We start from the raw sequence: 16,421 nt of genomic DNA on the forward strand, positions 1-16,421 counted from the left end.
TCTTCATGCATCTTTCTGTGGTTGTGTGTCTCTTTGTGTTGCTTTTTTTGTTTATCTGTGGTCCTTTTACATCTCTTGGTGGTTGGTTTTTGTCTCTTCGAGGGACAGTTTGCAGGCGAAGGACAGGGGCCCCTTCAATAATCCATCATTAGCCGTGTTTACGACTTGTTTTAACGTGCATCTGGAAGATTCGCCTTAAAAAAATGTGATAAAACTTCCTCAAATGTGCGTAAAAGTTTTAACGCTTTTAGGGTTGATGCATTGAACAGGATATGGAAACTCCTTAATATGTTGAACATTTAAGGGCGCACTCCCACTGTCCATCTGTACCGTTCCCCAGGACGTTTCACGGCTAAAGTCTGGTTCCTTTGACCAGTGTGAGTGCACCTGTACCACGTCTAGGTGCAGCATGCTTACCATCCACGGTCCGTTTGGGAGAGGTTGGCTTTAGTAAAGCACCTTTGCACGTGTATGAGCATGAGGCCTACGGCGGTTCTGAGGTCATTTCCTGTGCGCCTGTTGGGACGTAGAAAAAAGAAGGAGGGACCATGCGCGGACATTTCAAACAATGGCGGTGAAAGGTTCAGGTTGGTGTGATGCGGAGGTGGAGTGTTTACTGCAGATTTGGTCGATGAAAAGATTCAAAAACAGTCGACAAGACGCACAAAAACTCTGAGGTCTACGGAAAGATCTGGAAACAAAGCCACGCATCGCCATGACGTCATCAATGCGTGTGACGTGTTACGGCGTGATGACGTATAGGCAGCAAGAAGCATTCTCCGAGGCCCAGGTAGTGTGAGTACAAACGGGCCTGGAGGGGGGGACAAGGACCCTAAAGCACGGGGCACGGGACGGAGGCACAGTGGGAGTGCGCCCTAATTCACACGACTTTTTAGCTTTTTCCTGTCGGCATCTCCTCAGATATTCTCATAATTTGTGTGTTGTGGCTTCTTTAGCCACTTTAGACGCTTTGAATAGGACATTTCCACAGCTGTGGCTCGACAGGCGACATCTTTGTTTATTTGTCTGTATTTTGAGGGGATTGTGGGTCTTTATTCGGTGACGGGGACCTCGTGGGCGCGGTTACACACTTTTCTGGCATCCAGATTTGCGTGCAGGTCCTGGCGAAGCAGGAAACGTCGCTACGTTAACGAAGAGTTTAGATCAGTTAAGTCAGGGCTCAATTAAACACGTTTATTAAGTTGCTTTAAGTGTATTTGGTTAAATTAGACTTTCATGGCTCAAGGATGAACATGATCTAAGCTTTACCTTCCCCCCTTATGGATGCGGTTATTTCAGCATCGTTTGACCCGTTCTTTGTAACAAAATCACAGTAAATCTCTTTTATTCGTGTTCATAACGACATTGATTTAGCTAAACTAAAGCAGGCAGATTAATGTAGTGCTGTAAAAAGTACAATAACACCCTCTGAGGTGAAGCGGAGCACTCAAGTATAAAGTAGCAGAGAATGTGAAATATTCACGTAAAGAGTAAAAGTACTTTTGTTTCTTTCCGCCGCAGCTTTTTTGAGAGAAACTCATGAACTCATGAACGTATTGAGACATTTAAGGAATGAAGTGAAAACAGTGAAACTGCAGCTGGGAGGTTTCAGAGTTTCAGTCTGGAGGAGTTCACTGTTTTCCTTTGGCCTCCCTCCACTGGGTGTGGACACACACACACACACACACACACACAAACACACACACACACACACACACACACACACACACACACACACACGCTTATAGAGAGAGTTCACATTCAAACACAAACTTTATTGTTTCCAGTTGAAATCAAATCGAACCGCAGGGAAAGTTTCCTGAAAGCAAAATGGAGAATTCAAACGTGATCCCACCCAAACAACAGCAACAGCTTCTTCTTCTTTCTCTGTTTCATTCAGTGTTAGGAGACTCCTCCCACACACACACACACACACACACACACACACACACACACACACACGCACCCACACACACACACACACACACACACGCACAAACGCACGCACACTCACACACACACACACACTTTTATCAGCCTATAGAGGGAAATTCCAGATGGATCCATTCAGCCTGCGTTTTCAGTGTGTGTTGGAGAGAAAGACCTCCCACTCCTCCTCCTCTTCCTCCTCCTCCTCCTCCTCCTCTTCTTCCTCCTCCTGGATCTTTTCCATCTGCTGTCTGGGCGCCGTGACCTCTGACCTCTGACCTCTGACCGGTCACCCGCCTGCTGCTTCAGCCATTGAAGCCTGTAGACGTTCCTATAGTGTCTGAACGCTTTTGTTATTACAACTACAGAAAGTACCAGGACGTCTTATTTTATAGAGTTTAGTTGTAAAAAGAGTTTAAATTAATTTAAATGTAGCTTAAGATGTTTAGTCGTAATTTCCTTAATATTATTATAACAAAACAAACATTACAATCATGAAAAAATATAAAAAATATGTAAATTAATTCTTGGGATTTATTTAAAACTGTCTCTTTTAGCTTTTAGACATTTTTATATTATTATTATTATTATTATTATTATTATTAATACTGTAAAACAAACATTAAATGTCTTTTTTTTATTTTTATGCACAATTTATTTTTTACATTCTTACCCATTTATTATTATTATTATTATTTTTTTATAAATAAAAACATTAAAGTTCTTTTTGTATTTTTATGCACAATCATTTTTTCTTTTTACTAATTTCTATATTAGATTATTATTATTATATTATTATTTTTGTTATTATTATTAATGTTAAACAAACAAAGGTCTCTTTGTATTTTTATGCACACTTTTTACTAATTTCTTTATTATTATAAAACGTAAAATATGTGAATACCTGCAAATATTTGTATTAATTAGTTTTACAAAATAATATTTGTTTAATGTTCAGGCTAAAATTATTTGTCTTTGCCCGACAAAAACACAAAACCTAAAAATTTAAACTACTCTTTGTATTTTATAGTAATAATAAATAATAATAAAACTGTAATTCTTTGGCAAATTTATTTTCTACCAAAAGATGCAATAAAATTTGCTTTATATAAAAATAAAGGTGCACATAAAAAAGGAAAGAGGTTTAAAAATGACGTGAAATAGAAAAGTGACAGTTTCAGAGAAAAGTGTGTTTTCATTCAGTTGTTTATGAATGAATGTGTGTGTGCGTCTGTGTGTGTGTGTGTGTGTGTGTGTGTGTGTGTGTGTGTGTGTGTGTGTGTGTGTGTGTGTGTGTGTGTGTGTGTGTGTGTGTGTGTGTGTGTGTGTGTGTGTGTGTGTGTGTGTGTGTGTGTGTGTGTGTGTGTGTGTGTGTGTGTGTGTGTGTGTGTGTGTGTGTGTGTGTGTGTGTGTGTGTGTGTGTGTGTGTGTGTGTGTGTGTGTGTGTGTGTGTGTGTGTGTGTGTGTGTGTGTGTGTGTGTGTGTGTGTGTGTGTGTGTGTGTGTGTGTGTGTGTGTGTGTGTGTGTGTGTGTGTGTGTGTGTGTGTGTGTGTGTGTGTGTGTGTGTGTGTGTGTGTGTGTGTGTGTGTGTGTGTGTGTGTGTGTGTGTGTGTGTGTGTGTGTGTGTGTGTGTGTGTGTGTGCGCGCGCCTGAGGGTTATTTTTGCTCATAGCCGCGCTGCAGTTTGTTTCCCCGTGTCCGTAACTGGAGAACTGAGGTTTATTGAGCTGCTAGAAAAGTGCCCGACGCAAACTTCACGGAAGGTCGATGGAGGGAAAGGAAGGTAAGAGGAGACAAAGAGAGGAAGAGGGGAAGGAGACGACAGAAGGGAGGAGGAGGAGGAGGAGGAGGGGCGTCCCGGGTCAAACGGGGGAGGAAACACATACCTCCTCCCCCATCAGTGGAGGAAAATAACCCATCTGATGGACGCGAGTGGAGGGAGGAGGAGATCTCACTGTGAGGAGAAGAGAGGGAAAGTTGTGCGGCGAAGTTGTTGAGAGAGAAGCCGGCCGTTTTTTAAAGTGTGGAAGAAACTGAGAGGAAGAGGAGGAGGAGGAGGAGGGAGCTGACAGAGCAGCGAGGAGGAAAACTGAAGCAGACCAAAGAGGAGGATTGAAAACAGACGGATTAAAGGAGAAGCTGCTGCTCCTGCCACCGCCGCCGCCGCCGCCGGAGGAAAACACTGTGAATGAGAGACAGCCGGACAGGAAACTGATGAGGATTATAATGACGTCATCACATTAACGTTTGGATGAGGTCGCTCCTGTTCCCCCGGTGACGCCTTCGATGTTGTGGATGTCGGCTGATTGGCGGCTGCTCTCTCTCTCTGTGACATCACAGGGTGACGGCGCGAGAGTGGGCGGGGCCACGCCGGCATGGCCAGCTACCTGCTGTGCTGGGGGGGCGGGGCTCTGGAGGACAGGTACCTGTACGCCCCGCCCTACCCGGCCGTGTACAGGTGAGTTGCTCGGCATTCTCGGACTTTTAACGTCCCTTCGATGGCGTGGGGGGGCGGGGCAGGTGTGTCTGGCGTGACAGAAGTGAACAGGCGACAATAAGCAGGTTAACTTATCAAGGTGTAACCAGAGTGGACGGGTGATATGGAGACAAAGCTTTCAAACGAAACAAGAGTTGGATCTCACTTACTTGCCCCTTGCGGCTCGCGTACAGGAATGGCGGCGAAGGTAACAAAAACGGCGGTTTGTCGTGGCTGTACGAAGCCAAAAGAGTTCAACTTCTGCACTAAAGATGTCCGCCGTCCGAGCACTCTGCCTAATTTAAATGGGGATTAAATGATTTTGCTCTGCTGCTCTTCGAGATTTTCCAAATGTTATTGGACCAAATAGATCAAATTCGGATGTTGAAGTCATAAGCGAGGGTTACGGCGCTTGAAAAAGTGTATCCACGGATTTACAGACGTCTCTTTCGCCATTTAAGTCATTGGGAAAAAGTCTTTTTGGGCCCGAAGGCCGTCGCTAAAGTTGTATTCCACAGTTCGGCCTGGGATTTACTCCTCTCGTATCGTGCTTGAGTTTAGTAGATCATAACATATTGGGTACGGATGCTGCGATTTACAATAAGAGCAGTTTTTGAGCAACAACAAAGGCTGAAATGCGGCGAACAGTCGAGGTAAGGCGGGTTTTTAGGAGAGCCGATTGCTGTAAAAGTCTTCTGCTATGTGCATTTTTGTACATGAGGCCAACACGATGGGAACCTGTTTCTCAGCAGATCCATGTGGGAACTCTGGTTTGGTTTGTTTTGGGAAGGGGCAAAAATCCTGGTTTCTGATTGGATAAACCATCTGTCTGTCACCAACATACGGGCCAAACCAACCAATCAGATGAGTGAAGCGTGTGACGTGCTAACAGCGTGGAGGCAAAGCTCAGAAAGGAAACGTTACCAGACTGATCTGCGAGTGAAACACAGTGGAGTTTGCGATATCAGGACGGTAACAAGGTGAACTCGGCGGTGGTGCCAACAGCTGCAGTTCCCTGAATGGCCACTTGAGGCTGGCTCCAAAAGTGAGTCAATCCCCATAGAGATAAACATGTTTACACCCTGGTGCACGAAACGGTTTCGGTCTCTCTTCATGAAAACTGTACAGAGGGTGAATTTTTTATATAACTCACCCGTTTAAATTATATTAAGGTTTAAAGTTCTGCATAATTAAGGGTGGGTGCTGTCAGAGGTGGCCAGAGCCGCCCACTTTGAGCTTCATGTTGGCTCTTTGGAAACCCGTGGGTGCAGTCGGGGAGACTACGTCGATAGTTTACGCAGTTTTTCTTGGAGGCTTTTCTTTGTCTGATGCTTTGTGGCAGCGTGTCTCTTTCCTTCATTCAGATTTACAGAGTTTCTTTTTGAGAAACGATTTTGTTCTAGTGATGCAACGAAGCGAAATATGTCGAAACCTTAAGACTTTACTTTGTTCATTCAGACCTGCAGAAGAACATTTGTAGCTTGTATCAGACGGCGTCGACTTGAAGATTCATTACCAATACAAACCTGTCAGGGTGATTTATTTACAGTGAGGAGAGAAGAGAAGGATGGAGGTGGTGATGGGAGTCGTCTCCACAGTCGTCTGTTTGAACGAGAGTGTGTAAACCTGCAGGAAAACGCCTGAAATGAAATATTGTTTGACTTCTGACGATGCACAAGTCACCGGTGAAGTTGGATCCCACTGTGTAGTTTGCAGCTTTTTCTACACTGGCGTATTTCAACCGAAATGAAAGATTTAGGGGAGAGAGCGATAATCTGATTCCACCAGATCTGACCTTTTATTAAGTGCATTGATGCTGTATCGACCTCGGGTTGACCCTCAGCTCTGGATCCCTTTGGTGGAGCAGCTTCTGATTGGTTCGGTTCAGTTTTAAGCGTCAAACAGCCTGAACTGGGTGATCTGACTCAGCAGTAACTCGGCTCTGCTCGGAGGTTTCGCTCTGCATCACTTCAAACAGAATCCATAATGAACCGTCCTGTGTTTTTTTAGTGAGTTCAGACCTTTCTGCTGAATTAAAGGCCCTGCAGGCGGGGGATCTCTGGAGTTTGGAGGAAGTTTAAAGTTTTTCTAAGGAGCATCTATTATAGATCAAGCACTCGTTCCACAGTGAGGCCTGAGTGGAGCATGTGAGAGCTGAACCACCTTCTGCTTTCTGACAAAACACAGCAAATTATACCAGAGAGGAGACAAGAAGTCAGCCATGAGAGATTCAGATCTGGATTTATCCCTGGGAAATAACGGATGGATGGATGTTTGACAAATAGATGGATGTTTGAGAGATGAATGGATGGATGGATTCTTTTTCTGACAGATGGATAATGGTATGGCAGATAGATGATGGATAGATGGATGGTCTTACAGATGGGTGGGTGGATAAATGGTTTGATGGATGGGGGGATGAGTGGGTGGGTAGGTGGATTAATGGATGAATAGTTGGATGGGTGGATGGATGGATGAATGGATATATGGAGGGAGGGATGAATAGTTTGATGGATGGATGAGTGGGTGGATTGAAAGATGGATAAATAGTATGATGGATGGATAAATGGATCGATGGATGGATAAATGGTTGGATGGATGGTTGGGTGGACAGATAAATGGATGGATGGTTGGATGGATGGATGGTTGGATGGAAAGATAAATGGATGGATGGATGGTTGGGTGGATGGATGGTTGGATGGATGGATGGATGGATGGATGAATGAATGGTTTGACAGATGGATGAATGGATAAATGGATGGATGGTTGGATGTATGGATAAATGGATGTATGGATGGATGGATGGATGGATGAATGAATGGTTTGACAGATGGATGAATGGATGGATGGTTGGATGGATGGATGAATGAATGGTTTGACAGATGGATAAATGGATGGATGGATGATGGATAAATGGATGGATGGATGGTTGGATGGTTGGGTTCACATCTCAAATCCCAAACAGTCAATGTTTGTTTACGTTCAACCAGGAGAACAAGGCTTTTCTAACTTTCTTTAAGTTTGATAACAATGACGCAATTAACATCCTAATGATGGTCAAGAAACTTCTACTTTTTGGTGACGACTGCTGATGAAGACAGGAGTAAGGATAGAAAGCTCTGGAACGGCTGCTGAATGGACGTGTTTTGTCAAGAAGTAACTTTGAAACTTAAGAAGTGGTTTTAACTGTATCAAAGAGCCAAACTGAGTGAGGTCCCGTTGACACAAACACTGACGAGAGCAACAAATGTGGATTCATCCGCTGCTAAAAATAGTCCCCGACAAATACAGCATTTCCTCCAGTTTGTGTGGTAAAAACTTCAGTGAGTTACTGTTTTAGGAAATCATATATTTGTGTTAAAGATTTACGTCTTCAGTTGGAGCCGATGTGCTCGCAGCCGAGACACCGACAGGAAGTGAGGCGGTGTGTTGGCGTGTTGGTTGTTGTGGTTTCGGACTGGACGAATGAACGCTGACTGACACACCCTGGAAAATAACAGTCTGTCCGTCTCCTACTCTTTCTCCTGTCTTTCTCTATATTTGTTTCTTTCTCCTGTCTTTCTCTTTTGATCTCTCCTCTGTTTTCTCTGTGACTCATTGTTTTAAGCCTCTCTCTCTCTCCGGTGAGACAGCGCCCAGATGGGGGTGTTCAGGGTCGTTTATTTGGTTTAGATCTGTCATTTCATTGGCTGAAACACTTCAGATATTTGGAGAATTGGGTCAAGAATCTGGTTCAGATTCTTATTGTGCTGGTGTGTGTCGTGTTTGGGCACTTGTACCTCCTGTCAGCAGCAATAATATGGTCATATAATAACCGTGTGTGTTGTGTGAGGGATGAAATACGGTGCATTTACAACACAACACTGTTTGACATTTATTTGGGGTTCATTCATTATAAAAAAATGCACTTTTGTTGTGAGGCGTCCATGTTTGATTGGTTTTCCGGTGCCAGGTCAGATACACTGTTGAAAGCTGTGGCTCAGACGGACGAAGAGCGAGTCGTCCTTGATCCACCTGCTCCTCCTGTCCGCAGGAGGGTTCAGTGTCTTGCTCAAGTGTCCTGGTCCAAGTGACGAATCCCGGCTGGGGTCCTTCTGTGTGGAGTTTGCATGTTCTCCCCGTGTCTGCGTGGGTTTTCTCCGGGTTCTCCGGTTTCCTCCCACAGTCCAAAGACGTGCAGGTGTTCGGTTCATTGATGACTCTAAATCACCCGTAGGTGTGAATGGTTGTCTGTCTCTGTTCGTCTCTATGTGTCCTGTGATAGACTGGCGTCCTGTCCAGGGTGGACCCCGCCTTAAGCCCGATGTCAGCTGGGATCGGCTCCAGCCCCCCACGACCCCGACAGGGACAAGAGCCTGAAGATGAATGAAAAAAATGAATGAATGTTGCTTTTTCGCCGCGTAATATTCTTTTAGTTTAGTGTGAAAATACTCCTGAGAAAAGCAGCAGTTAGAGTAAACATGTGTAAATATGTGTAACTCATCACGCAGATCATTCTTGGTGATCTAAACTCTGACGCAGAGGTTCAACGTTGGAGTCACGAGCGAACTTCTCAGATAAAAATAGGAAAATTCTATTTTTTTGTTTTGTAAACGGGCGAAAAGAAGCAGCAGAACGCCTTTTGTTTGGTAATCTAATCACGTCTGATCTGCTCTGCGCCCAGCAGACCATCCTCTGCTGAGTGTCTGCTCTGCACTCGCCTGGTGAATCAGTGGAAGTGGATCAGAGTCGGGGCCGGTTCCCCCCGGTGGCTGCTGGGTAAAACAAGAGTGTCCCGGCATCCTGTTGAGTGAAGGGGTTATTTCTGTCCTGGATGAATGGGTCGAGTTTGTCGAGGAAGGGCCCGCCGACGGAAACATCCGGACTCACATTCACACACACACACACGAGGAAATACTACGGACGCACCGACGTGTTTCTGGGTCGGCTGTGTATTTAGGGTTTTAATCAATGCTTCGTTCGGCTTTTGTTGTAACCAAAGTCCGGGCGACAAGCACAAAATGTTGTCCGCCATGTTTCTGATTGTCTGCAGAAAGGAAAACAGGAAAAAGAGGTTTTCAAGGACAGTCAGTCTCACTGTGTGGCAGCTTTTAACAAGAAGAAGAAGAAGAATTAAATTTTTCAATCTGTTTTTATTCATGTTACACACACACACACAGGCCTGAAATACACACACATGCACAGACAGGACCTATATACATGCAATTAAGGAGAGATGTCAGAGCGAGGGGGCAGCCAATGGATCGGCGCCCCGAGCCTTGCTCAACAGCGCCTCGGCATTGCCCAGGAGATGAACTGGCACCTCTCCAGCCACCAGTCCACGCTCCATTCAAGGTCCACACAGGGACTGGAACCGGCGACCCTACGGTTCCCAGCCGAGTCACCCATGGATGAGCTACCGCCGCCCCCAAAAGTGCATTTTTGCACCTTTAGTATCGAGAACGAGCTCTTTCAAACTCCGCTCCTCCCAGTTTATCACACAAACTGTCCGTTAAACATTTGCAGATTAGAGCTGCAACAATTAATCGACGATCTGGAACTATAATAATAATCGATTTATCTTTTTGAGTCATTTTCTTTTTAAAAGAATCAAGATTCATGTGGTTTTTCGCTGGTTCCGATCAGAGGGAGCAGCAAACTTAAACGCCCCTTTCTCCTAATTCCAGTACGGACTTTAGGGAACGATCACCTCCCGTACCAGCTGACGGAGACGTCTAATGTCCCAGACAACCTCTCATCGTCTCGCTGCGACACTCACGATCCCATGTACTGAAGTGGAACCATTCATTCATTCATGAGCAACCACTTATCCTGGGGTCGGGGTCGCAGGGGTTGCTGTAGCCGATCCCAGCTGACATCGGGCGTGAGGCGGGGTCCACCCTGGACAGGACGCCAGTCTATCACAGGGCACATAGAGACGAACAGAGACAGACAACCATTCACACCTACGGGTGATTTAGAGTCATCAATGAACCGAACACCTGCACGTCTTTGGACTGTGGGAGGAAACCAGAGAACCCGGAGAAAACCCACGACGTGGAACCAAACGTGTCTTAACCGCAGACCTCATTTCAGGCATCTTACCAAAATAAACTCATTGACTCTGACTTGAAAGTGCTGACTCATTTCTGGGTTTAAGGAGTCGTTCCTGCAGCGCTCTATTAATCAGCAGATTAATCGATGATGGAAATAATTAGTTGTAAGTTGCCGTCCAAGGCTGAGAGTTATTTTCTCCTCCAGAGGCACAGAAGATGGTATAAAACAGGACGAACAGGACGAACCGCGGCGTGCAATTCACCTTTTAACAACTCACATTCACTCCTTTTCAGCACTTATCTGGACGCAGTGAAGGAAAATACGTGCAAATTTGCGATATTTCCATGTTCTGTTACTTTATACTTCTACTCCACTAAATCTCAGAGAGATTATTTTACTTTTTACTTACCAACTTCCACCAACGACTGTCACTCTAACGACGGTCGTTGGCACTTGGAGCACAAAGGGTTCCAGTGACATCATCGGCCTTGTGAGAGGTTAAATACCTGGATCTCCACACCAGTTAGTTGGACCAGTCCCTGCCTGGTCCTGGTCCGGGCCCTGGTCCTGGTCCAGTCCCAGCCTGGTCCTGGTCCTGGTCCTGGTCCTGGTCCAGTCCCAGCCTGGTCCTGGTCCTGGTCCTGGTCAGATGCGTCCATGAACTGATGAAGCCTCTTGGATGAGAGGTGAAACGTTTTCCTAGACAAATAACCAAGTCCAGCTGCTTTGGACTGAAATTGCTTTGAGGATAACGACGACCTGGACACATGAGAACGTTCACAGGCTTACTTTTGACTTCACTTTACAGATTATTAAAACATATAAACTAATAAATAATGATGCATTATTAGAGATTAAACTACCCAGCAGTGTATAAAGTAATTAAAATCAGCTGCACGTGTAACAGCTGCAACATTAAAGTGACGTAAATGCATCAATAATTAAAGTATCATGTTTGTTATTACGCAGAATGAGCACTTCTCATATATTTCACTTGTAACAGAGTATTTCTGCACTGTGCTGTTACAGTACTTGTATCCGTAAGTGAGAGGCGTCGACCTGAAACAGCTGACCGAGGGGAAGTTTGAGTTTATTAAGGGAAGTGGACGCAGAGTCCACGCTGTCGTTCAACCACTTCCCACTTTCATTCACAATTCTGACTCCGTTTCCTTCTCACCGTCGACTTTACGGTTGTGTTTGAACGACTCGGTTTGTCTGAAGCGAGGCTGCGATGACGAGCTGATGGAGAACGGACTCATTTCACCAACAACAACAACAGCAGCAGCAGCAGCAGAAGCAGATAGGTGCGTTTAAATGAAGTATAACTCTCCTCCGCTCGGCTGAAGTGGGAGTAAATGAAAGTTTATTGATCCCTGAGGGAACGCTGGTCGATGCCGCAGTTATAAATAGACGGTGAGGCTGTTAAAGGGAATGTAACCACATGCAGTGTTGCACCGTGTTTACACAGAAACAAACAAACGGAGAAAGTTATGATGATGAAACTGAAGCGAACCAGGCCGTGTTTTACATGACGTGATCGTTTGCATTGAGGACGGGTTGAGCGTGTTCTGTTTATTTGTTTGTTAGATATTTCTAAGAGTTGCTGAAGGTTGTGAGAGCAGAGGTAATAATAAGCTGGTGTCAGTCTGAACGTGGACCAAATGACGAGCAGTGACACCGTACATGAGTGGAGACAAAAGCTTCAGTGGTTAAACCGATATGATGATGAGCATTAAGAGATGCTGAGTGACCACAAGTATAAAAAAAGGACAAAAAAATGACAAAACGACCACGAACAGATGCTGAATGACTGAAAAAGACACAAAACGACCACAAAGAGACAAAAAATGATTAAAAATAGATGTAAAATGACTAAAATGGACTTAAAATGCACTGAGAGAAACAGAGTGTGTTTCTCTCAGTGTTTCTCTCAGTGTTTCTCTCATTTAGAAAATGAGTAAAAATAGATGCAAAACCACCACAAAAAGATGCAAAATGACTGAAAATAGATGCAAAACCACCACAAAAAGATGCAAAATGACTGAAAATAGATGCAAAACCACCACAAAAAGATGCAAAATGACTAAAAATAGATGCAAAACCACCACAAAAAGATGCAAAATGACTAAAAATAGATGCAAAACCACCACAAAAAGATGCAAAATGACTGAAAATAGATGCAAAACCACCACAAAAAGATGCAAAATGACTGAAAATAGATGCAAAACCAGCACAAAAAGATGCAAAATGACTAAAAATAGATTTAGAGACTCTTTGAATTTGTGTCTTGATGACTGGAGCTTCACACTGTGGCGTCGTTGCATCATGTTGTGTCGTATCTTTGTCTCCTCCTCACCTTCAGACTGGACTGATTCAAACAGTGCCGACCTCAATTTCTGCTTCTTCGCCATCTTGGCACGCCGTCCACGGCCATAACTGGATATGGTCGTCACTCACGCTCAGGATGCTCTCTGCTGCTCCTCTGTCAGATTTCACTCCTTAAAGGGATAGTTCGCCTATTATGATGTCAGTAGAGGACTGTTAGCACGCCGTCAGTGTGCAGCTAAAAAAGGTCCATTTCAGTTTAAATGTATGTGACATTTAGAACATTTTACCTTTGCTCGTCTTGTTTGTTTTCCCCATAAACTGCAGAAAGTCTGACTCAAACAGCTGATGTGCGGCGTTATCCAGCACCAAAGCAAAGGGCCGTGACTGCAACGTTAAGCTGTGAAGATGTTCTCAACATAGCAAACTCTCATACTGATATGGATTTTTTTTTTTCTTTTAACTTCAAAAAATCTAAACTATCCCTTTAAGTTGAGCACTGCAGCCGTCTCTGAGCATCTTTTCTGGGGTGGAGATGTGACGAGGGAGCCTAAAAGTGTCCGGTGCGTGCGTGTGCGTGTGCGTGTGCGTGTGTGTGTGTGTGTGTGTGCGGGTGCGGGTGCGGGTGCGCACGCGTACGTGTCTTACTCGTCCTCAACATCAACAATCAGCTGCTTGGTTTTGCTGACATTGAGCAGCAGATTGTTCTCTGTTTTGTCCACCTCAGCCTGTCAGTGTCGCAGCGTCACTGCAAAGACGGAAAATCAGAGTGAATAGAGTGGTTTTGCATCTATTTTAAGACATTTTGCATCTTTTTGCATCTATTTTTAGTCATTTTGCATCTTTTTGTGGTGGTTTTGCATCTATTTTTAGTCATTTTGCATCTTTTTGTGCTGGTTTTGCATCTATTTTTAGTCATTTTGCATCTTTTTGTGGTGGTTTTGCATCTATTTTTAGACATTTTGCATCTTTTTGTGGTGGTTTTACATCGATTTTTAGTCATTTTGCGTGTCTGTCATCATTTTTGTCTCTATGTGGTCGTTTTGTGTCTATTTTCAGTCAGTGAGTGTCTCTTCGGTGTCATTTTGCATCCCTATAGTCATTTCTTGCCTCTTTGTGGTTGTTTTTGGTCGTTCATAAAATAAAATAAATGATTATTGATAACTACGCTGCGATCGTTTGTTGTTTAAAGGAGGAACTCTGAGAACAGGAACCAGAAATCTTGTTACTTTTGTTCACCAGCAGAACAAAAAAGGACCTGAAAGTCCTGAAATAAAGTGTGTGTTTGTGTGTGTGTTGTCAGGGAGCGTCCAGTGAACCGCCCCCCCGAGCTGCTGTACCCGCAGGCCGACGTGGCGGAGCGTCTGGCGCTCGGCGGCAGCGACGAGGCGATGGGGAACGGCACCAAGGCCGACCTGCAGGCGGCCAAACGTCTCGCCAAACGCCTCTACAACCTGGACGGCTTCAGGAAGTCTGACGTGGCTCGACACCTCGGCAAGAAGTCAGTGTGTGTTTGTGTCCTCGTTACACATCAGATTTATCTATTTATATACACTCATTCATGTTTATTTACTCTCTCTCTGTCTGCAGTAACGAGTTCAGTCAGATGGTGGCAGAAGAATATCTCAGTAACTTCAACTTCATCGGTTTGACCATCGATCAGGCTCTCAGGTCGGTCCTGCCCTCTTTATTTACTCTTTAACGTCAAACCAGGCTGCACAAAATCAACTTTAAAGTGCATTAAATCTCAAAATATGAAGTCAATCAGCAGCAGATTCATTTTTGCTGTTATTTAATTAGTGAAAACAATAAAAAACTGAATATTACAACAATAAAAACATCAAAAATCACTTTATTTAGTCACTCAGAGGCCTCACAAATGTGTCTAAAACTCAAAACATGCGCGTTTATCAGTTCAGTCACTGTAATAAAATATTTTAATCAGTTTGTCTGCGAGGATGAGTTTGTGTCACAGCTCGATCACATGTTGTAGCCATGACAACACAACAACAACATGTTTACTGCCCTCGAACGTGAACTGTTTCTCTGATAAACAAGGCAAAGGTACAACAAGTCAACTACAACTCCCAGGGTGCACTTCACCAACAAATCAGCCAATCACGGAGCTTCCTGGCGTGGTGGTGGTGGTGGTGGTGGTGGTTGTTGTTGTTGTTGTTGTTGTTGTTGTTGTTGTATTGATAAAGCTTTGTGTCTCCAGGACGTTCCTGAGTCAGTTCGCTCTGATGGGAGAAACTCAGGAGAGAGAGAGAGTCCTCGCTCAGTTCTCCAGGAGATACAGACAGAGCAACCCCGAGAGCGTGGCCACGGAAGGTGTGTGTGTGTGTGTGTGTGTGTGTGTGTGTGTGTGTGTGTGTGTGTGTGTGTGTGTGTGTGTGTGTGTGTGTGTGTGTGTGTGTGTGTGTGTGTGTGTGTGTGTGTGTGTGTGTGTGTGTGTGTGTGTGTGTGTGTGTGTGTGTGTGTGTGTGTGTGTGTGTGTGTGTGTGTGTGTGTGTGTGTGTGTGTGTGTGTGTGTGTGTGTGTGTGTGTGTGTGTGTCTCTCTCTCCTGTCTCGTCTGTCTGTCTCACCTGTCTCCCTCTCACCTGTCTCACCTCTCTCCTGACTCACCTGTCTCACCTCTCTCCTGACTCACCTGTCTCTCTCTCTCTCTCTCTCCTGTCTCACCTCTCTCTCTCTCTCTCGCCTGTCTGTCTCACCTGTCTCACCTCTCTCCTGTCTCACCTGTCTCCCTCTCTCCTGTCTCACCTGTCTCACCTCTCTCTCTCTCACCTGACTGTCTCACCTGTCTCTCCTGTCTCACCTGTCTCTCTCTCTCCTGTCTCACCTTTCTCCCTCTCTCCTGTCTCACCTGTCTCACCTCTCTCCTGTCTCACCTGTCTATCTCTCTCTCGCCTGTCTCACCTGTCTCACCTCTCTCTCTCTCACCTGACTGTCTCACCTGTCTCACCTGTCTCTCTCTCTCACCTGACTGTCTCACCTGTTTCACCTGTCTCTCTCTCTCTCACCTGTCTCAACCTTGTGTGTGTGTGTCTCTCTCTCACCTGTCTCACCTGTCTCTCTCTTTCTCACCTCTCTCACCTGACTGTCTCACCTGTCTCACCTGTCTCTCTCTTTCTCACCTCTCTCACCTGACTGTCTCACCTGTCTCACCTCTCTCTCTCTCACCTGACTGTCTCACCTGTCTCACCTGTCTCTCTCTCTCACCTGACTGTCTCACCTGTTTCACCTGTCTCTCTCTCTCTCACCTGTCTCACCTCTCTCTCTCACCTGTCTCAACCTTGTGTGTGTGTGTCTCTCTCTCACCTGTCTCACCTGTCTCTCTCTTTCTCACCTCTCTCACCTGACTGTCTCACCTGTCTCACCTCTCTCTCTCTCACCTGTCTCCCCGTCTCTCAGACAGCGTCCACACTCTGACCTGTGCCGTCATGTTGCTGAACTCAGACCTCCATGGAAACGTGAGTCTCATTTAACATTAACATTAATATTTAATATAAAACATGTTCAATATTATTTAATAAACTCCTTATAATCATTTCTATTCATATTAAAAAGGACTTAATGAAAGAATCCCTTTAATAGCGGCATGAAAGTATGTGTATTCATAGTTATTGATAAATTATATTGATTATAGCCAGG

The 16,421-nt window shown here is 44.8% G+C and overlaps 1 protein-coding gene across 2 annotated transcripts in view; it reads left to right on the forward strand.

Annotated features, from left to right (window-relative positions):
- psda (pleckstrin and Sec7 domain containing a) overlaps positions 1-16,421 on the forward strand; it is a 36,332-nt gene that overhangs the window by 1,693 nt on the left and 18,218 nt on the right. The window contains exons 1-5 of one of the 2 annotated variants that reach the window (XM_083922860.1): positions 4,005-4,387; positions 14,070-14,267; positions 14,357-14,437; positions 14,985-15,097; positions 16,182-16,240. In XM_083922860.1, coding sequence (XP_083778986.1) covers positions 4,305-4,387; positions 14,070-14,267; positions 14,357-14,437; positions 14,985-15,097; positions 16,182-16,240 — 534 coding nt within the window. In that variant the 5' untranslated portion in view covers positions 4,005-4,304. Of the gene's footprint in view, positions 1-4,004; positions 4,388-14,069; positions 14,268-14,356; positions 14,438-14,984; positions 15,098-16,181; positions 16,241-16,421 lie in introns of those variants that run through there. The other variant, XM_083922861.1, reaches the window with a different exon arrangement.

Source organism: Echiichthys vipera (genome assembly GCF_963691815.1).
Source record: "Echiichthys vipera genome assembly, chromosome: 11".
Taxonomy (NCBI): Eukaryota; Metazoa; Chordata; class Actinopteri; order Perciformes; family Trachinidae; genus Echiichthys; species Echiichthys vipera.